Source organism: Anarhichas minor, unplaced genomic scaffold (assembly GCF_050575085.1).
Source record: "Anarhichas minor isolate MPS153535 unplaced genomic scaffold, ASM5057508v1 ptg000027l, whole genome shotgun sequence".
In the NCBI taxonomy this organism is placed as follows: domain Eukaryota; kingdom Metazoa; phylum Chordata; class Actinopteri; order Perciformes; family Anarhichadidae; genus Anarhichas; species Anarhichas minor.
The window spans coordinates 4270590-4292996 of record NW_027466473.1 but is presented as its reverse complement, the minus strand read 5'-3'; the positions used below and the strand labels follow the sequence as shown (position 1 = coordinate 4292996).

The window sequence follows — 22407 nt, the reverse complement described above, 5'->3', positions numbered from 1 at the left end:
AAAATACAAATGGATCTTTAGAACATTATGAAATGGAAATAAATAATTCCATGAAAATGAGTTCCCTTTATGTTAATATGGAAGCAGACAGCATGTGGATAGGTCTGTACTGTCTTTACACTTTCTGATAAGAGTGAAATAAAAAAATCTATCAAGAAATTGAAACCAGCTGCTGGACCTTCCAGACACACATGTCAAACTTGGATTATATGCACACAGTCGATCTCCATTCAACCAAGTATGTGACCTTTAAACACAGTTGCCTGCACCAGTGCTCGTCCACAAATTCTAAGCAGATTTTGACTCTGTGGGGCCTACAGAGTCAAAATCTGCTTAGAATTAGGATTCGTAGGGTGTTCACAGCGACAAAAAGTATTCTTTAAAAAGTTAGCGTGCATGCTGAACACCTGATTTTTGACTGTGATGTTAATGTAAGCCGAGAGGAAATGGACGAGCTGCTCACAGCTGCAAAACATAACAATAAATTGTTGGTGGTGAGAGTAAGAGCTTAAAAAAAGAAGTGTTTATTCCTGGAAATTCATTTATTTATTTTGTCACCAGTTTTTGACATAATTATAAAAGCGACAATATACTGTATCTGTCTTGGCACTAACAGTAAGTAGTATATCATTTTGTTGTCGCTACAGACTATTTTACCAAAATACTCCCTTACTTTGAAAGGAGTATGTAGCAAATGGCACTGATGATAAGTAATGTTAGTCTCCAAGGTGGACATCTGATTAAACCCGTTCTTTACTGAACATGGAGGGTCTGCTGCTCCCTCCCTATGTGCCCCATTGCAACCTCACTGCTTGCATTGTCCGTATTTACGCGCCTGGTGATGTCACCGTGTTCATGTTCATGTTGCTGAGTGCAGTGTTATCATAACCCATCACCAGAGCTATGGAAATAAAACCCAAATTGCAATAAACCATCGTTTTCCTTTAAAATAACCTTTATTTTATTGTCTACAGACATGTTTCCATGACACCAATTCCATTATCCAAATGCAAACTTCTCAGTCACAGAGTTGAGTGTAATGAATGTTTCAGCCTCTGGGGGCTGCTAGCTTTACATCATGCTAAACAGTCCCGAGCCGGCCCACTCGATTGCACCATATTTTGAGTGTGGAAATGGCTGATAAGTGATTTAAGTTATGCAATAAATATATAACGGGGAATAAATAGTGCAATTAAAGACAAAATCCTGCCCTAATTCATTGTTTTTGCCTGTTAAATAAAAGTAGATTTTAGTTTCTAGAGCTGCTGTAGCAGAGGCTTGTTGCTGCATCACATACACATAGTTGTACTACACTGCTTCTAGTGCACAAGGTGCAAATCTGTTAGCTATTGTTTACCAAGAAATTTAATTTTCAAAAAATAATCAAAATTTTGAGATTTTATTGATGTATGCTGGGCATATATGAAAAATCCGTTTTCATCAAAAACTTCAAACATCGCTGATACTCACATTTAGATTAGGATGGGTTGTGTGTAGATTGTGTTTAAATTAAATGTGTAGATACAGAAATTAAACGTGTAAATTAAAAGATTCTTTGATAACAAAATCAGGTTGAAGTCATGTATAACGTTTAGGCCCTAAGTTTGGGTTTGGGTTTATTATTATTAATAATAATAATAATAATAATAAAAAGTTAAAGTTAATCAAATTTCCTGCGAAAGCTCTTTTGCATATATATTCTATAGAACGTCTTTTATATGACGGACGACATGGGAGAAAAAAAGCTCACAGCTGTAATGTCCTATTGTGTGTCAAACTATCCTGCAGGAGTGCAAAGTGGACGCGTCGAGGAGAAAAAACCCTGGCTAGAGTCTTTGAAGCACTCAGAGACTCCTGAGCTTCTGTCCTGGGTCACCTCTCATTCGTGATGATGACGGATGTGCCGATGTAATGCGGGATTTCTCTGTGGCTCTCAGGTGACGAGCCGGAGCTGGGGCTCTGGCTGTTACAGCTGTAAGAGGCCGTCTCTTTGCCGTGGTAACATTGGCTGTCGGTTATCTGTCTCAGTGTGCTATAAGCGGGGGCTTTAATGGAACCGTGTTTGCCCAGGACCTTGTGAAAGTTCAAAGACATGTACGGTGCTTGGGCTGGAAGTCCAACCCCGACCCCCATACCGATCAACATTCTCCTGTCCTCCTCAGCAGACATGGGCTGCAGCTCCGCAGCAGCTCCATGCTGCTGGAGGCCATCGGCAGGTTGTGGATATGCTGTGGCCGGATGGCTGTAGGGAGCCTCCATCATACACCGCCTCCTTTGCTCCAACTCCATCTGCACGGGGAGAGGCTGGCCTGCGTCGTGCAGCGAGCCGCCCTGCTCAGCTTTACCTGGTACCAGGCCGCTGAGCAAAGGGCAGGCGACGGCCCGGGCACCTCTCGTGTTTTGTCGGACCTCCTGGCCAAAACGCTTACCGTCCTTGGCAGCGTGAGGGCGGGGGTGTAGACAAACCTCAGGCAGCTCGCTGTGGACAAGCGTGTAATGTTCGTAGGGTTCTTCCTTCAGCCTGCTGGTAGAATTTGGGTTTGTGCTGCCGGAACAATCATGGTAGATCTCATCGGGGTGCCTGCGGTCAGCTGCCAGCACAGGAACTGATCAAGAAAAACAATATTCAGAAGCTGAAATTACACCAGAACTTTTGCAGAGAGAGTGGAGGGGCAGCATCAGGAGCCAACAGTGTTTTTGATAAAATGCAGGAAACACGTACAGAATGTCCAACTACCTTTTAATGTGGCTTAATTGAGGTAACTCAACTGTGTTACATAAAGAGTGTACCTGTGTACTTATTTGTTGCTGGGGGACTGTTGATGTTCCACCCAACAGACCCTCTGCTGTGCAGGGAGCCGATGATCTGCTGAGCCAGCTGGGGGGACGGACCTGAGCTGGGAAGCTGGCTCTGAGCATCCAGATGTCGGTGATTGTAGGGGTAGTGCAGGGTCAGGTTGTATGTGGGGCCGCAGGACACCTGTCCTGCTTCAGGACTCAAGCTGGAGCTCCTTTCCCTGCAGGAGGTCAGTGGGTACGGGGATCTCTCCTTCCACAGCCCCCTCTGTGTGGAGCAGCTCGAGTGGTCCGGCTGGAAGAGGCTAGCAGCCTGCTGCTATCCATAAACAAACACAAAACAGCATAGAGAAGGTAACAAAAACAGAAACTACTGAAAGCACAGAAATACAATTTACAGCAGTAGTGGAATCCTTAAGATCTAAATTACATCCTTAGGATTACATTATTTTCTTTAAAATGGGGGGCACAAATCATTTTCCAGTGTGAAAACATTCACCTTTTGTTTAGTCAGTAGGCCAAGTGAAAGGCCCACCTCGGGATAGTGAGCTGCTCTAAGTTTGGTCTTCATCTTGACTGCTTTGGTTCTGAGTTGTTTGCGGTGGTCCTGAACTGAAGTCAGACTGAGACCCGACTTAGTGGCTCGACTCTGGTCTTCAGATAACCGAAGATCCTTGCACTCGACGTCACTGTGTGCAAACAGGAAGGCACTGTGTATCTTCGTACTGGTTGAACTGGAGGTTTTACATGGAGAATCACTGGGGGAAGTCAACCTACTCACGTGAGGACGTAGTTCACGCTGACAATACAGTGAGGTCTGGAGGAGCGGCTGTTGTGGACGATGGTGGCGTAGCTCTGCACCCACACCCAGCCTCCGTGCTTTGACAACATGCGGTAGTACTTAGTGGTGACCTGCCCCTTCACCAGTACTACAGGGAACACATAGATCAGGATCAAAGAGAAAAATCAGCCCCTTAGACATATACAGGAAGGGCCTCTTGTTATAACCAGCATTATGCATCAGTCATTCAAAAGAAGCAAAAGAAACATTTCTCAACGGACTGTAACTTAAAACCTGCAATGACCGTTTTTTTGCCACTTGGGGGCAGAAAAAATAAGCTGTGAACAAAACACTGCCATTTTATCTTTATAGTTTAAACGGCTACTTGATAGCAAACAGTTGCTTACTTACACGTTCAGTAGTTGCGGTGCAGCATTATCATTCGTTTAGAGTCATGTTTCTGGCCACCTGGCAAATGTAAGCCCAATAATCTCTCTCTCTCTTTTAACTCTAATTGTTCTACCAACTCCTGAAGGAAATATCTGGCTTTAAATGCACCATTATGTTCACCAGCTCGTCTCTACATGTGTCTGCTGTTTGGTGCTCAGCAGGTAGTGTATAGTGGGTTTTTACAACTTGTTGCCTTCTGTTGCCGAAAACAACATGAAGCTAAACAATGAGTCATATTTTTTCTTGCATAGTCATTTCATTTTCATAAAGTATCAATTATAGCTGCTTTAGAAGACCACAATGCAATGCAGCCAAAATTAACTGTGTTTTAAGTATAAAACATTATAGTTGTGGTATAGATGATGACAGCACCATCTTAGCTATTTTTGCATCTATTTCCTCGGTTGTGCTCAGATCTTCCCAAATGTTTGCAATATTCTGTTAAGGCCCCTTGCGAGTTTACTTTGTCTGTCACAACTTCCGCAGCTCCTTGTATGTATGTTGCCTGCTCTGTTTTACCTGCAATATGCTAACTATCCTATCACTTATATCCAGCCACCCGCTCCAGCCCTGCAGTAACACGTTTTTTTGCCATTCTTCTCACCTGACAATCCCCGCCCTCCTTCTCACTTGACTGTTCCCCATTTCCTTCATTAGTCTTGCAGTATATAAATACCAGGCCATTTCCACAAGTTCAGCAGCTTTCCATGATGGTACAGGACCCGGTGGCGGTTCCTCCACTTAGTACTCCAGCCCATCCACCTTCTGTGGCTGAACCACGGCTCTCAATTCCAAAACCCTATTTAAGAGCTTGTTGGTCTTTTCTCCACCAATGCTGCCTCATGTTCTAGCTCCAGCCTTCCTCCTTCCCATCTGAGTGATCCAGGGTGGCCTACATCATCTCCGTGCTTACTAGTTGGGCCAGGGACTGGGCCACTGCCGAATGGGAGAGAAAATCTCAGATCTGCCACTCAGAGAAGCTATTCACCACAGAGCTCTAGAAAGTATTCGATTATGCTACTCCGGGAGGAGAGGCAGCTTGAAGTCTGTTCAACCTGGTTCAAGGAGGGAGAAGGGTTGCTGACTATTCCATTGAATTCCGAACCATAGCAGCATGAGAGTAAGTGTGATTCTTATTCTTTCTATCATGACTTATATAATGGTGAGATGGTCAGATGTCATTTCAAATAAACTGTCTGCCCGGGATCTCCCTGGACACTGATCGCCCTCCACATGGAAAGTCCTCTTTGGTAACAGAGAAGAGAAAGAGCCCTCTGTCGGCCAGTCAAGGTCTTCTTTACATTACAGTCATTTAGCAGACGCTTTTATCCAAAGCGACTTACAATTCAGATCTATCATATACACTGTAGGCACAGCTACGGGAGCAATTTTGGGGTTAAGTGTCTTGCTCAAGGACATATCGACATGCGACTAGCGGAACCGGAGCCAGGGATCGAACTGCTGATCCTCTGATTGAAGGACGGCCCTGCTCCCCACTTAGCCACAGTCGCCCGTCAGTCGTCCGTCTTCTGCTTTTGAACTGCTACAATGGGCTACCGTGTTTTCGAAGTTTGACGAATGGAATGGAAGACTGCATGTAACACACCCAATGGAATTTATGAGTACCTTATCATGCCTTTTGCTTCATCAAACGCCCCTTCTGTGTGTTTGTCTATCTTGAAGTCCAAGCAGGAGCATGTGCAACATGTGCGGCGCATTCTCCAAAGGCTTCTGAAGAGGCCATCAAGGCCATGAAATGTGAGTTTTATGTCTCAGAGTTGTCATTTCTTGGGTTTTGTCAATGCAGGGATTATCCAGGTGTATCCTTCCAAAGTCAAGACAGTCTGGGACTGGCCCATACCCTTTTCTCACAATGAACTATAGCATTTCTTGCACTTTGCCAACTTCTAGTGGCGATTTATCAGGAAGTACAGCGCAGTGGCGGCTCCTCTCATGGCCCTCATCAACTTCTCACTCTTCTTCCGCCCACAGTCCAAAAACATTAAACCTGATCCCTCTCTCACTAGTTCCAGTCTGAAAGTTCTGCTGTCCAACCTTCCCTCCACTTGCTTTGTCATTGCCATCACCTGGGCAGTAGAGGTCAAGATAAAACGCTGGGTTTTCTGCTCCTGTCCCACTAACCATCTCTTCGTGCCAACTAACCTCCACTCTCAGGATCTGCAATAGGGTCACTCTTCTTGGCTGGCATGCTATACCGGTGTCACACCCACGCTGGCTCTCCTACGGCAATGTTTCTGGTGGGTCTTAATAGAGCAAGACACCAGGGATGTTGGTGCTGCTTGTCTGATCCTTTCTCAGCACAAAAACTCCGACAGGTTCCTGCTGGACCATCTTCACCATTGTTGACCGGTTTTCCAAGTCTGCTCACTTCATTCCTATCCCCAAATTCCCTTCTGCCAAAGAGACAGCTGAAATTATGTTAAACTATGAATTTCGCAATTATAATGTCCCCAGGGATATTGTCTCTGACCGCACTTCACCTTTCATTTCTGGAATAAGTTTTGCACCATCCTGGGAGCCACCATCAGCCTGTCATCTTCTTTCCACCTTCAGTTCAATGGATTGCAAGAACCAGAAGATGGAGATGGCTCTGCACTGCCTCTCCTCCCACTCAATTTCTCTTCCTAGTCCATACAACTGCTTTGGGTACGCCCATAACACTCGTCCCAGCTCTGCCACTGGACTTACCCCCATCAGTGCTCTTGAGGTTATCAACATCCTTTCCTTCCTGAGCAGGAATGGATGGCCTGCAGTCCCTCATTCCAGGCTTTCATTGGTTGCTGTTGCTGCATATGGATGCAGAACCTTTCTATTCTTCTTCGTACCTCTGACCGCGACCAGAAGAGTGGCTACAGACCCTGCATTCGTGCTCCCTGCTACCTCCCGGTAAAGGATGTCTGGTTATCCATGCAGGACTTACTTACTCAGAGTGAAGCCCAAGAAGTTAGCTCCATGGTTCGTGACTCTTTTACCCATCTCCAAGGTCATCAACCCAGCTGCACTCCCCCTCTGCCTTCCTCGCTCCATGAGGATCCACCTGACCTTCCATCTTCCGGCTCAAGCCAGACAAGGAGAGCTTGCATCATTCCTTCTGCTGCCTGCTCTGTTTACACTGCTATACTAACTCTCCTGTCATTTCAGATCCAGCCACTCCCTCCTGCCCTGTAGTAACCCCTTTTCCTGCCATACCCATCACCCACTTACCTATTCACCTGTTATATATTCCAGACTTTGTTCTGCTTGCCTGATCCATGGATTTATGATTTTCTACCTAACCCTTTCTGAATAAGTTTGCCTGTTCTGACTGCCTACCTGGTTTTGACCTTTGCCTGTTTTTTGGTTTCAAGTAAACTTTGTATCTTGACCTGTGAGTCATGTTACGGGGTTCAATCTTGCTGTTTTTCTGAGCCATTACATTGATCATTCATCATTGCTGATTTGTCACTTAACTTCTATTTACTCTCCCACCCAAGTCTTACGAAGGATTTGGAGGACTCACATAAATGGTGAGCATAGCGTAGATGGAAAACGTCACAGGCGTGGACGTGGTGGTAGAGAGTCTTCTCTATCAGGTCCTGAGGCTCATAGCCTGTCAGCTCTGCCACCCTGGCTCCAGCACACATGAGAGAGGGCACAAGCTAACAGTCAGGGGGTTGATTTTGTGATCAGTTGTGCTCAAGTGCATCACAATGTCCAGTGAACAATCCAGCAGTCTACACAACTATTTTATATTATGTATATATTTTAATATTCTTATGTGTTATGTTGTGCATGTGCTGTAGAAAGGGTGTATTTGTAATTACTGATTATTTGTATTGATGTTTTATACAGGGACCATCAACATATCATGACATCATTGCTTTAATCTTTTTACCCTCTTGCTCAGTAAAGGGTCTGTCCTACCTTGTGTCCAGGAAAATGAGTTTTAAGTCCAGGCTGGCCCGGAACATGAACATGTTGCTGTGGAGTTTGATCTCGGTGATACCACTGGGGGGCAGGGAGTGACCGACTGCCACCAGACCCACAGTCTGATAACTGGATTCATACGGCGCCATGTCCATCATGTACTGACGCACTTTCAGGTAACCGCTGCAGTGGATGACCTGAGAAGCCACAGCGTGACACGAATGCCGTTACACTTGTACTCAATCAAAGGGATTCAGAGTGACAGAAAAAGTTGAAAGGGTTTGTACCAAACTTAACCTTTTTTAAACTTTTGTTGCTCAGATACCCCAATACAATGCTGCCAAAGTATAGCTCTGCTGCTCTTGCTGGCAGCATCAAAGCACACTTAACCTGGCCTTCCAAAACATAACAGTCATGTCTTTGTTATGATCCGAAGTTTTGCAGTTAAGGTTTTTCCGCATCTTTTGGGACATGTGGGCCATGCTCCACCGCGATGCTTAGCACATACCTGTGCAGGACCTGTACAGTGTAGTTGTCGTAGGACCACTGCAGTGCTCAGGCTGGCTGTTACAGTTTTTGTGATTGGACAGCAAGAGCCCCTGGTTTGCCCTGTTGTCTGATCCTGAGCCTAAGGCCTCGGCATATAATTACCAACTGGGCGTGTGTTGCACCCTTAAAATGAACCGTCCAACAACACGTCCATCGTCGTATTGCAACTTTTATTACAAACCCCACGGTTAAGCACAAGTTTATCTTTTCCTTCAGCCTGCATACATCACGTTCTCTCTAAACTCTCTTAAAGCGACAGCGCTTTCTTCTAAAGGGTCAGTACACCAACTTTCTTCCCTTTACAGTTAGCAAGCATACCGTTCAGTAGTTAATAACATTACCTACTGAAGTAATACAAATATGAATGAACTTAAACACATATTTAAAGCAAATGATTTTACATAGACACCCTGATAGTAAATTAGCAAGAAATATGAAATGACATATTTCAGTGCGCTACACGTGTAACTCATCCCTAACAGCCGTAACCTTTAGTATATGCAAATAACAAACCCTGTTAGAGGCCCACACATATGAAGATGAAATAGCAGTTATTTGGATGTAACTCCAGTTCTATGTGTGCATGTGTAGCCCCCTAACTGCTTACCCAGCTGGCTCTTGTGTTCCGTTTGTTATGTTCACGGGTAGTCAAGCAGCTACTCCTTTAGAGGACATGCTACCACCCAATTAGTGCTGAATGATTGATCTGTCTCCGTGCAGAGGGAAAGCTGCAGTATGCCAAAAGAATAATGACGTTTGTAACCTCTATTTTCTGAATGTTGCAGTAAAACAGGGCTAAGATATTTAAAGCGTTTTGGAAAGTGTTAGCAAACAATCTCTTTCATATGGCAGAAGGACATTGTGCATCTACAGACAGCTGTCACTTTACCCTGTGTTGTGGCAGAGGAAACTGATTAGTGGAAAGATTGAATAGCTTTTTACAACATAAATGATAAGTTTAAATACAGCCAGTACTTTGCTATTTATATGCCAATACCATTACACATATTGATGTTAATTATACAGCATAAACAAACAAATTATTTTTAGTAATGCATTTTTATTGATGTTTTATCCCATACAGGCTTTAATCTTTTTATCCACTTGCCCAGTAAAGCAATAAAAAACAAAACAATGGGTCAGATATTTCCACATCCTGCATGCATGCACTTCTCTACTGGTTTGTTATACATAGGTTGCTTCAAACAAGCCAACAGTACCCTATATCTCCCCTAAGGACGGCTTAGGCTGCTCTCTCACCTGTAGCACAGTACATCACACATGTGTGCGTGCAGTATGAGGGCTTCTATCCATTGAAGTTATCGGACAAAGATCTGACAGCAGCTTTCGACCTTTTGAGGGGCAGATGAATATTCCTGGATGTCCAAAATTTGTAGCCAGCTAATGACCGATGACTTGTTTAATTATCACTTCATGAAATTAAATCACTTCCAGATCCCCAAGTTACCATAAATGAAGTCATCGTGTGTGTGTGTGTGTGTGTGTGTGTCGGAGTAAAGCATCCCGTGGCTGCACCTACCTTATATCCCCCACATGTGAGTCCTGCATTTCGTTTAGCCAGAACACACTTCATCCTCAAGAAGAAGGCGCGCTCCATTTCATACTCTGTCACACAAAACACACATCACAGAGACATTACCCGCACAATACAATATCCCAGTGCTGTGGTCACCAGTAACACTTTTTAAAATTTGGTGAATAAATAAATAAAATATTGATTTTTTGTTTTCTTTATACACACCAGTATTTTCAAATATGCACCTTACTTAGCAGCTTCAACCTGTACCAGTGTAGTAAGACGGACCAACAGAATACAGCCTGAATTCTGTCATAAAGCTATATGTTGTAGGTAGACATCATTCAAAACACCTCATGACTCTAACACATGTATTCATGTATTCATTTGGCGAGCACTTTTGTCAGAGGAAACCTACAAAAAAGAAGCAGTCCTACAATTCAAGCCACAAGTCCACATAAGAGGCTGTACAGAGCTGCTTCTGACAGGGACCGAGTCTAAGTTTGGACTATCAGCCAGACACTCTTCTCCAGCACCATGGCAAATTTACCGGGATCATTTTCAAGTTATCTGTAGAATACCGTACAGACAACATTTTAAAGATACAGGCCTCTCACTCTGTCTTCTAGTCTAGGAATATTGTTTGTAAAGTAAAATAATGGGTTATGCAAGGCTCACAAGGCTCACAAGGCTCACAAGGCTCACAAGGCTTAAAAAAAACAACGGGCGATATCAAAGCAGCATATGGCGAGACATTATTATGTTACTGTAAGACCCAACATCCAATCATCTAAAAAAAATTTGTGCTGGGCAACGATTACAATTTTTAATCGCGATTAATCTCATTGTTATGCGCAGAATTCAATAATGAATTCAAAAGTAGTGTATTGCGCACTTTTATTTTAAAAGTACTGCTATATGAACAACAGTGCAATAACATTTGGTTTGCAAACACTTTAAACAAATACGGTTATTTTTAACAGCAGTATTCCCTTTACACAGTAGCAGTTAAAATATAGTTAAAATGATTCTGTTCACAACTTTATCTTCATGTGTGTAATAGATGCAATTTGAAATATACTCCTTGAAAACTGCAAACCTCTCTACGTCATGTTTTTATGTTTGTTAAATTCTCAGTAGCGATAACTAAATGATATGCTTATTATACATATTCCAAACAAAAACACTTTAAAAACTCTAAAAAAATTATTTAAATGAATCATTTCTTTTTTGCTTTTTTTGGTATTTAGGTCAGACACATATGCAACGCTGAGTACCGTGTAATATGTGTGGTATTTGTTATAAATGTAAGTTGGTACATAGAGGGTGATAAGAAGCTGTACATGGAGGGACTTAGGACCCAGGGGAATGTAGGTGAAGCTTGGAACCTGTAGTCTGTACCGTGGCACTAACGTGCAGCATGTGGAAGTTATGCTAATAAAGAGTTGCAGTTAAGAGCAGTTTGTTCTCACGTGCTTATATGTTTATTCAAAAACACGACAATATGTATTTTGATATTGTCACGTTTGATCCTGTGACGAGACGATCGCGCGCGTGTGTGTGAGACAGGAGGGCCCGACGGTTCCGGATCTGGCGTGTCACTCGGTGGGGGGGAGAGCGGCAGCAGAAGGAAGAGACGCCACACAAACACAGCTGTTCACCGCTTGCTGCCCGGTTCTTGTGTTAAAAATTATATTATGCGCGATAATATACCGGTAATTGTCGGCGTTAATGAATTAATGCGTTAATGTGATAATAACGCGTTAACTTGCCCAGCACTAAAAAAAACTTAAAGTTCTTATTACTGTTAGAAACAGCTTTGGTGGCAAAACTATGAAAATAACACAGAGACTGTCAGAAAAAAAGAATTCCATACGACTCTGTTGTAATACTGATGGAAATTGCAGCTGTGGAAATGTGCATTAAGCTTAATTTATCAAGACAACAGCTACATGTGTAATAGTTTAGTAACATGGGAAATGAGCAAACAAAGGTCTGTCTCTAAGATAAGCCTGTTTCAAATACTGGTCCTCTATGCCGTTGAGATAAATGTACAGTACGGGTATTCATGACATGTGCACGAGAGCCTGGAGATTGAGGCTCTTTAGGTACCTGGGGAGAAGTGATGGTGTGGGGGCTGACAAAGACTCAGCACTGCTGTCATCTCATCGTGGTCTGATGGGTGGATGTACTCAAAAATGCTGTTTCCTGTCAGCTCCACCTGTAGCACACACATTTCCAGCATGCGCTCATAAATGTGCAGTGACGAGCTACATCGCAACTAACTCACCAAGACAAAACACAGAAATGTATTGAATCCATGCAGACTGTGAAAGACTGTTTCATCCCAAATATGTGTGTGCACATTACTTTTTATATGTCACTTGCTCTGATTATGCTTTATCATACTGAGGTCAAGGAGGAGGGACTTACCTGGGACAGGCCGAGGTGGACTGATGCTGTTTCAGAGATGTACATGATTTTGCCATCAGAGGCAACGACAAACACAAAGCCATCCAGAGTCTGAGGAGGCCAAACAAAACACTTAGTAATGTTAACTATTTTACAGTCATCTGTCCCAATGTATTTACCCATAAGATGTAAGAATATATGGTGGCATTATTCTGAGAGTTTCCAGCCCTGCCTCCATATTTGTTCTTCTTCAGCCTTTCTGCATTAGCAGTTTAGTTAGTGTAGACATTATTTACCCGTGACTAACTTTTCTTTATCATTGGACAGTATACGTTTCTTTATAAAAACATTTGTAAACATAATTCCCAGTGCAAACACTCCATCAGCAGCTCATCTGTATTTCCCTACATGTTCTTCTTTTAATGTTCTGGTATTGAATGCATGCTCTTAACTGCAGCGAACACTCTTCTTCCTTTTTTTGATGCATACATCTACTATAATCTTTTGGAGAAATGAATGAAATAAAATAAAAGAAGAAATTATGAAAAATAAAATACTGGCAGTTAACATTTTTAGCAGCTGTATTGACAATTCTAATGTGTCTGATAGCTTATATTATCCAAATGGCATACATTATTCCAAATACCCCTCATACGTGACTCATAGAACAGCATCATTTATTTAATTGGAATCAATCTATCAGAACAGTCCGTACTTTAAACCAGCAGCCTGCATAGTAGCATGTGCAGCATTTAAGGGCACAACATGTGTGCAGGAATATTTAAGAGGGAGCAAATATGAATTAGTAAAACAACAATTGAATGTTAATTAAAGTTAAAAAGTTCGGTCCAATGCATCCCAGAGCTCTCTACAGAATATTCATGGTCAGAGGAAATTAGAGGCCCAACTCTAAACTCTTATTCAGCCGTCCACACAGACCTCAGAGCAGCTGCACATTTTTCAGCAGACCTGTTATGCGTGACGCTTATAACTGCACAAAGAGTACATTTATTTAAAAAAATGACAGCACTGAGTATTAACTATTAGAAGTCAACTGGACCATAAATCATGTCGTACTATTGAGTAAAGGCCAAGTTCAAGCCTTTACTATCCATCTTCTTTGTTGGTGCTTCTGTTGCTCGTGACATGGCTGTTATAAATGTCTCCTTCCTACAAAAAAAACTATATGTATATACCACTATACTATAGTTATTTATCAAAAAAGATGAATTCATTATTTTTTATATCATTTTATATGATAATAATAATAATATTATCCTAGAAACACTTCCCAAAAATGTTTGTCTTGAGCTTAAATACAATTCTAAATATGAGGGTTAAATATGAGTGTGAAAGCAAACACAGGGGAAGCCAGAGCCAAAATTAAATTAAAAACAATGAAATAAAATAACAAATAATGCACAGTAGAGCTGACAGAGGTAATATCTGTAGCCTTTTTAAACATAGAGAGGAGGAATGTATATGCTTGGCCTACTAATTGTATTAGCAGTAGTAGTTTTGTCAGATTAGTGGCATCGGTATGAGTAAAATAGGTAATAAAATGAATATTTAAAGTATGTTACAGGCTATGGTGGTGATAACGTGGCATTGGCAGTCATTTGTAGGCACAGGGTTTGGATCAGAAAGCAAACATCATCCTACATGGGTGTTTTTAGAGGCTGTTACAATCGTAGCCAATCACATCCACTACCGTCATCATCCCCTTTAAACGCGCGGCTCTCCCCCCGTCATGACACGATAACAGTTTGTGGATCCTGTCAAGAGTTTTCCTCAGAGGGAACTTTTTACTGTCCTGGACTGAAGAGTTTTAAAGTCAATGCAGGAGCTGCCAAGAGCGGATGATGAATTCACCTTTCTGGACACGCTGAAGAAGAACATGCATGGTTTCCATGCGTAAAAGTGCATGTGCAATAATGCATATAATAACCATCACGAGTTAAATACCACTCCAACGCCGCAAATAAAATGTAAGTAGAATTGAAAATGGGATAAGAATCCCTCTATTTTTGTATTCTGTTTTACTGGCATTAATGCCATAATCGGAATTGCTGATTTAAAAACGTAGTGGGAAGACGAGCAAAACCTGTGATTTCAAAAAGGTTTTGTATTATACTGACCTGTGTAATTTCCTGCAGTAAACAAAAGCTTTGCAGTATTGCTATAATAAAAATATATGTGAGATTATTCATTATCCGCAGCAGAGACTGATTCATTTAACATAACGCATTCTGCTTTTGCTTCCATGAAGTGGTTCGACGCGCAGTGATACATTTAAATTAAAACTGGTAACAATGGCAGCAGCACTTTGATCATTGCTGATCCCACTGCTGCCCCTTATTGAAAATACAACGGGAGGAATACCTCAAAAGGTTCCGACTAGTCCAGGCTGTGCAGAGCCCCACGTTGCAGTATGTTAGGTTCTTGCAGTGTAAAAGGACTTTGTGATAGATTCATGAGCCTACAATCAAAGCCAGCACCTCCTGATAAAACAAAAGAAATTGGATAGTAAAAAACCTAAAGCACCACCGGCTGACCCTACTGTAATTACAGTATTTAATTGTAAATACGGTATTTGACTGTTATATTTATGGTGGAATAATAAAGAAGCCCAACACATTTGATGTTTCAAATGTATTTGTGGGCCTTGATAATTTGGTGTAAAGTCAGATTTAGCTGGCAGGCTACTTGCTGCTGTTTGCTGACCCCCACTCTAATGTAGCATAACATAGCATAGCAAAGCATAGCATAGCATAGCATAGCATAGCATAGCAAAGCAACATTTGAAATAGCACTGCACACACTAGCACAAAGAGATATCATTTGGTATCAGTTTCATGCAGCACATAATAGCATAGTCGTGCACACTGAGAGCACACTGCGGAGCAAGCACACAGTGTGTTGTTTCCTGTACTGACTTGTAAAAGGTGGGAGCCCAGTTCTTTAGCCATGCTGTCCAGAGGACTGAGCCTTGTTGACCGACCCCATCCATCACCCAGACCTACAGAGAGAGACGGACACAGTAAGACAGCCAGGGGGACAAAGACTGAAACTCCATCTATCATGCAAGAGACAAATACTCAGGGAGATAAAGACACTGGGCTTTCACACCAAACATGCAAGTTTCACATTGTGCAGATGAAGGGCATCATTTCCAGTTTGCTCCACTGAGGAAAAACTTTGACATCAGATATGCTGACGTCCACAGCGCTAACACAGTAACATTCTGGCATTGACAAGAATGACGACGCCATATTGTGCATCTTTAAACTTTAAACTCTCTGAGGACTTGAGGAAAAATATTTGTATCATGCGATGGAAATAAAGAAAAAAAAAATACACATTAATTGAGATTTGTCCAATTTCAAAAATACAGGACAAGATTGACTTTTTTTCATTACGATAAATGTTATCCAGGCTGTACCAAGAGACGTCTGCTTTAGCTGTTTACAAGCAAGCAGAGAGTATGTTCTTTAAGTCCTCGGGGAACACCCCAAATATGTGCCGTCAGAGCACATGATACATATTTTAGTTTTATTCAGTTTTATTCAGCCTCTGGTCTGTGTCATAAACAACACATAGCCTTGTCTGTCAGTGAGTGTGTTTGCATGCTATTCCTTTATAAGTCTTCAGGGATATGATATGGAACATAAGAAATGATCCATATTCCTTATTCAGGTTTCTCTGTCCATGCCATAAATGTCCTGACCACGCTTTACGATCCAATGCTATTGATCTTAATGCTTACGTGTACACTTAGCCTACAGTAGGCCTGCATTAAAGTCAATAAAGCAATGTGTATGTGTATGTGACAGCTAAATAGCAGATTTTGTTCGGTGTCCCCAGAGGATATCGGATCCGTTGTTGAAGAAGGTCTGGGCGGGGATTTAGACAAACTTTCTCCAGTAACGGTACAAATAAATAAATACATTTCATTTAAAATTAGCAGCATTTTAGAAGTGTCGCTGAAATAGACGATATTTTGGATTGTGGATCAGTACAAATCTCCCCATTTTTCCTTTTCTTCAACTGATTAACTACATGACTTCAAAGGTACACTTGCTGAATCATTTCAAGAGCAACGAAACTGAGGAATGTCTGCACTTTGTCTGTTGTACGCCGTAGTGTATGATTTTTTAAAATCCAGGTCGAGTGACTAATAAGTTGCAGTCGCTATTAACTTTAGCTTTGCTATTTATAAATGGCAAGTTTTGGCAGATGACCCGTGTCCTGCTATAGTGACGATTCTCTCTGACCAATCAATGGTGGGCAGTGTTTTAACTCCACCTTCTAGTATCGGCTGAGCTCGATGGTACCAAGAATGAAGTGGTTGTTTTGGTACCATCCATGACTTTAGCTAATGGAAAATGTATGGTTTGACTATCCCATGTCTTAAGAAATTTAGAGTGGATTGCCGTGACATTTGGCACACTTTCATGTCCCCTTCAGGAACTCTACTAACGTTGGTAAACTCTTCACTTTTCATCTTGCTCCATCAATAACTTTGCTTTGTTCAACACTCTGGTTTATGACTCAAAACAGTAAATGCCCACAAACTACTGACATTCCCATCAGCCTCAGCTGTAACTACTTTCACTGTATTGCTGACTACCAAATGGTGGACATGGTAAACATTTGACCAAGTTAGCATTAGCATGTTAGCACGGTCGTTGTAAGCATGTTAGCATGCTTCCATTAGCATTTAGTTCCGTGTGCTGTGCTTTTGTACAGCCTAACAGAGATGCTAGCATGGCTGTAGACAGTCTTGTTCAAGTACTACACAAATTAATTTCCATTCATCTCCATTGTAATGGGTTGGGGGCAGATATCTCTAAACCTGGACGAAAGAAACCAAAACAATCTGCATGCGAGACACGGGAAAGTGACAATGCACGTTTTTTTTTTTTTGGTCTACAGTCCAATTAGCAACTTAAGAAACAAGACCAGAGTTGGAGTTGAGGGACAACTTGTACAACCGGATTGATTTGAAAGTAGCCAGTTTTCACGCTAATTTTAAAACAATAAAAAGCTAAATCATCATCAGACGATAGCCGGTGGGTTCCCAGACTGCATTTGGGCCGATGCGTTCCGCCTCTTTTGTTTCTCCGCACTTACTGTTTACCTGCATGCAGCCAAAGCCCCCTTAAACCTGATCAATACTACTCGGACTACAGATGGAAACCAAAACGCTTCTTCTGCATATAAATGAAGAATCTGTTTATAGAGATCAGATAGACAGCAACAAAACATTCAAACAAACTAACCTTTTTGGCCCATTTTCAGATAAGCCATCAGTCTCTGAAGATTTTCACACATTATTCAACAAATGCTCCCAACATTTTGCACAAGAGTGGACACACATGGTCCAGAGGGCTAGAGGACTAGAGCTCTTATTCCACCATTTTGTGGATCAACAGATTGCAGTCTCGCTCATTGAAAGTGTGTTGTATTTGTGTTAGTTGTTTAAAGTTATTATTTAAAGCAGCAAACGTCATATCTACCTACTGTGTGTGTCTATGTCCTTATCCTTGCCTCTACTTCTAGACTTGGAGAAGAGCACGAGCGTGTGTTGCTTTGGGACACAGAACTGAGACATGCTCTGTCAAACATGCCAATAGAATCCATTTCTTGGGACACTTTTCCACTTTGTGCTTTAGGCTGCGGTAAAAATACAACACGTTCTCATTCCAACTGGTCACACACTGATGCTCGGTCAGACCCCTCGGCGTCACTTTGATGCTCCACTACGGTCGCAGTAAACACGCAGTCAACGCTGCAAATTACTATCAAAAAGCCTTCCTTGGGTTTCAGAACAAACCCACTTAGTTAGGCTTAGGAAAAAACGTAACATAAGTATGGAAAACACGTCACAAATATCACTAACCTAATTTTGGGACATAATCATCAGTCTCAAACACTGGTCTGCTGTTAAAAAGTCTAGTGTTTATTTGACCCATCCACCGCCACTCCCTCCCGTCCTGGGTTATACACTCACTACTCTCACACTTCTGGAGCATTTTCTCTGAGCGTCTAACAATAATGTTGCCTTGTATCAGAAGTGAAAAAGCATCTGTATTTGACAAGAACTGGCAAAACATTTGCATAAAGTTATGTGTGGGAAGAGCTAGAAACAAGGAAAACATTGGAGGAAGCAGAGGGTTCTGTCATCACCTGATCAGGAAGGACTGAAATGTTAAGTGCCTGACAGTTCCAATTGAATCTCTTTTTTCCCCATAATCCAGGCTAGCATTCAGAGTGCTCTGCTGTGCTGCTTCACACAAAATCAAACACCCAGCTGTCCTCACGTATCATGACCCCAGCTACTTCTCAGTGCTTCCTCTTTTTAGAATGCAACCGTCGGCGATGCTTTTGAGATCTGTACAAGGTGTTACGCACCACATCTCAGTGCTCTTTTCATCAGGTGGAGGCCGACCCACAATGTCACAGATTCCAATCAGAGTGTCCCTCTCACACTGATAATCCAAAGAAAGCCATTACATAATATACTGATGATGAAAGGGCTCAAAAATAAACGTGTGGTGGAGTATATTGCTCAACTGATACTGGAATATTATCAGATTATTCTAGACAAAGAATGAACTTCTTTAAAAGCTATACAAACACATATTTGCATACATCTAGAATAAAAGATGCCCCGCATTAGGACTGAGTCTTTTGCATGTATTTCATTTCTACAGAATCGTTTCCTGCAGAAGGTTGTGCTAAAAGCCTGACAGAACTGCAGAGATGTGTTTCTGCCACGCAGGTCAGTTTGTAGAATCAATTCTGCTTTTCACATAATTTGTAATTTCATACCAGAGCTGCAGGAATGTTGGCACTGATGGGTATGGGGGAAATAGTGAATGCAAAATGCTGAATATCTAAGTTGCAAAGAAAAAGTACATGAAACCACCAAAGCTCAACATGCACCTATTTTCTATTTCAAAACTAGTTAGAGAGACGGGCGTAAGTGAAAAGAGTACTTCTTATCAATCTTATGTGTTCAGGTTTTGGTGAAGGTGTGCAGGTTCAGGTCTGACAAAGTCATAGGCTGATGGATAATTTAAACTGCAGTGATACATATTTTTTGAATGCAAAATATATTTTATATGTAAAATGTTTAAAATGGAAATGATGCACCAGTGCTTCTAAATTGTACTAAAACTGTGCTTGAGATAATACTTATCTTTTCATCTCTGAGAATTACATCATGGTGGCTATGATGATGTGCAAAATTATGACATTTATTTATTTTCCTTCAGTAATAAATGAACTCCTTTGAGAATAAATACACTACTCTTTTTTTTTTACTGAATTATAAGCTCTCCTTAACAATAGATCATTGCTGTGTATTGAAATAAAAAGTGTAAAACTTGCACACACAAATTAATAATTTAGTCTAAATCCAAATAAATGTATCTAAATATCAGAAGCGTTATATAACCCCCACATATGGGAGCTCAAATCGTCACATATTTTTTTTGTGACCTTGCTGGATTCCCGATGTTCTTCTTCCCATAATAACTCAGACTAACAACGTTACCAAAATAAAAAGCCTAAATCTTAGCACCAACATACAATAAAATGAAATGCGAAATTATATGCAAACAAGATGCAAACCCGAAGCCGCACACGTTCAAACTGTCGCCGTTCGGTCTGTATGTCCACGCTTTTATGTGTTATTAAGCCCGTGTAGTTTACTTGTTTGGATATAATTTGTGACACAATGTGAATAAAAATAGCAATGAAAATGTCTGAGCAGCCAATGTAAAGCTACTGATCTCACAACAACCAGGCTGCTGCGCTTCGGGCCGCTGTGCTGAGTTCAAAAGTATCCAAAATAATAAAAGCTATATTTTCCACTTCAGGATATAATAATATTTGCAGCCGGAGATCATCGAGAAAAAGTGACTCGGTCTGATCCTGTCTGTCTATATTTACACTGACACGATAGGTCTACTCTTATTTTTCTTCTGAGCATTAAAACTGATGGTGAAGTCATAAAAGCATCACATTAAGAGCTTCCACGCGCCTCTGGATAACTCAAAGTTCCCCGTGTCCCACGACTCTGCATTGCGGAGCTTTGTCGGGATTCTGGACTTCTTTAAACGCACCGTAGGCTTCACGGGCATTAAACGTCTCACGGGGTGAGCGTTGCAGCGGGCCTGTTGCCGCTGAGGCGTTTACTGCGCCTCCGACAAAGAGGTCGCGACGGCGGCTTCGCTGGACTCTGAACGGGTGGCCCGGCCACAGAGGGCCGTGTGTTCACTCTGACTTTATGAGTGATGACAGAGAGGAAGGGTTCTGTTTGCCTGCCCTCTAACCCGCCCGGCGGAGCTGCATGCGGCCTTAATGAAATAATTCACCTTGATGAATGAGTGAGGCGTTTAAACGAGACATCGGCTTTTAATCAGAGTGGGAAAACAACCTCAACACTTCGATGACACCCTAATTCACAAAATTGGTTTAACAGCCCACGAAGATGATGATTGAGCGAAGGAGCTAACTCTCACTTTTTTTCTTTTTCTTTTTACCGCGAGGAGAATATAGCATTTGACACGTCGCGGAAAAGTAGACCTGATAATAACTAATACCAATAACAAAACAAACTACTACTATTATTATCATACTATTATAGCTTTCAGGCAAACGTTTTGTAAAAAAAAGGCTCTTACATTATTTAAATTAATTAGCAGGTCGGCGTTTTCTAAAGCTCTAAAAAGAAAAATACAGGCACCCGTTATGGTTTACAACTTTTGGCTTTATATATAATCTATTTACAAGAACGTTTAGGTTACTTGGTTGTGAAAATACCTTCGGCTGGTTTATATGAAATATATTGTAGAAATGCTGATTTGATATAAAGTATTAGTAAATTAATAAAGCAATTAGGTAGGCTTTCACGTTACAGAGGACGCCTTATTAAACAGCCTACCAAAAGGAGTGTATGGATCTATTTCTTCCCATAATACACATTTAGATTTTTTCTTTTCATACAGACAATTTAATAGAAAGAAACTCCTCTATATTAGTTGGATGTTTATACGACACAGAGGTCCCGCACGTTGGTTCTTCTTACAGAATTCCTTATTCCTCTTCTTACACATTAAAAACCACAACGGAACAGCTATATTTTCTACATATTGAAAAATATTTAGTCATATATTTGCAAAAATATTATACACTAAAGCATGTGCAATTAGAACTGCAATAAACTGAAGAGCTATTTTCATATTTCAATTGGATTGGATAAAAATGGATGTATTTCTTACACAGAATGGCTGAATTGACTATCCTATTATAAATCATTTAAATATGTCAACACTATGTCACTATAATACATAATTCCTTTTCGGTCCTCAGAATCTGAAATGAATGGACGATCCCAGTCCCTCTGCGGGCAGCTCTATGGCTGTTCCTACCGTCGGGGAAGACTGCCCTCATCTTGAGGTAGCTGCTGGTCAGTCGGATGATGGAGGCCTTGTCAAGCTGGGAGGTGATGGCCGCTGGCAGAGGCAGCAGCTTGGCCAGCTCGTAAAACTCTCCGTTCTCTTTCTCCCGCCGCGTCTTCGCCGCGTTCTTGCATTTTTCCTTCATCTTCTCTGGAAGTTTCACATAAATGATTGTTGCATAAAAGTAAGTTTCCCCATAGACTCGTGTAACAAATAGTTGTGTTACTGAGAGGTGGGGAAGTGCTCCTGTCTCTAATGTCCAGATTCCTGTTTAATAAAACTGTAAATGAGAGGATATCTGTTTGTAAGGAACGGACCAGACTTCGTGTGTTTCATTTATCCCATCCTCCGCTGAACGCACCCCGAAAACCAGAGAGGAGCTGCACGTGTCCGAACCATCCCCGTTGACGCTTCGTTCAACTCCCCCCGAGCTCCACCTGTTCAACGGCGGACTAAGTCGCGCCGAACGCCTCGTCCGCTTCACG

The 22407-nt window shown here is 41.7% G+C and overlaps 1 protein-coding gene across 1 annotated transcript; it reads right to left on the bottom strand.

Moving 5' to 3' along the window:
- Positions 1–1872: 1872 nt before the first annotated feature.
- sim2 (SIM bHLH transcription factor 2) lies at positions 1873–22067 on the bottom strand. The gene is made up of 11 exons (XM_076102562.1): positions 21893–22067; positions 15389–15471; positions 12474–12563; positions 12153–12261; positions 10044–10129; positions 7952–8151; positions 7548–7654; positions 3578–3725; positions 3332–3485; positions 2791–3115; positions 1873–2606 (listed from the first exon to the last, which is right to left on the bottom strand). The coding sequence occupies exons 1-11, from the start codon at positions 22065–22067 to the stop codon at positions 1873–1875; spliced, it is 2211 nt and encodes a 736-aa protein (XP_075958677.1).
- Between the last annotated feature and the right edge of the window lie 340 nt (positions 22068–22407).

Excerpts from the sequence above, each read along its gene's own strand:
- sim2 (XM_076102562.1), bottom strand. The coding sequence starts at position 22,067 with ATGAAGGAAAAATGCAAGAACGCGGCGAAGACGCGGCGGGAGAAAGAG. Across the intron at positions 8,152-10,043 it reads TCACATGTGGGGGATATAAG|GTCATCCACTGCAGCGGTTA; the intron begins GTAGGTGCAGCC and ends GTGGCTTCTCAG. Across the intron at positions 3,116-3,331 it reads GAGCAGCTCACTATCCCGAG|CAGCAGGCTGCTAGCCTCTT; the intron begins GTGGGCCTTTCA and ends GTTTATGGATAG.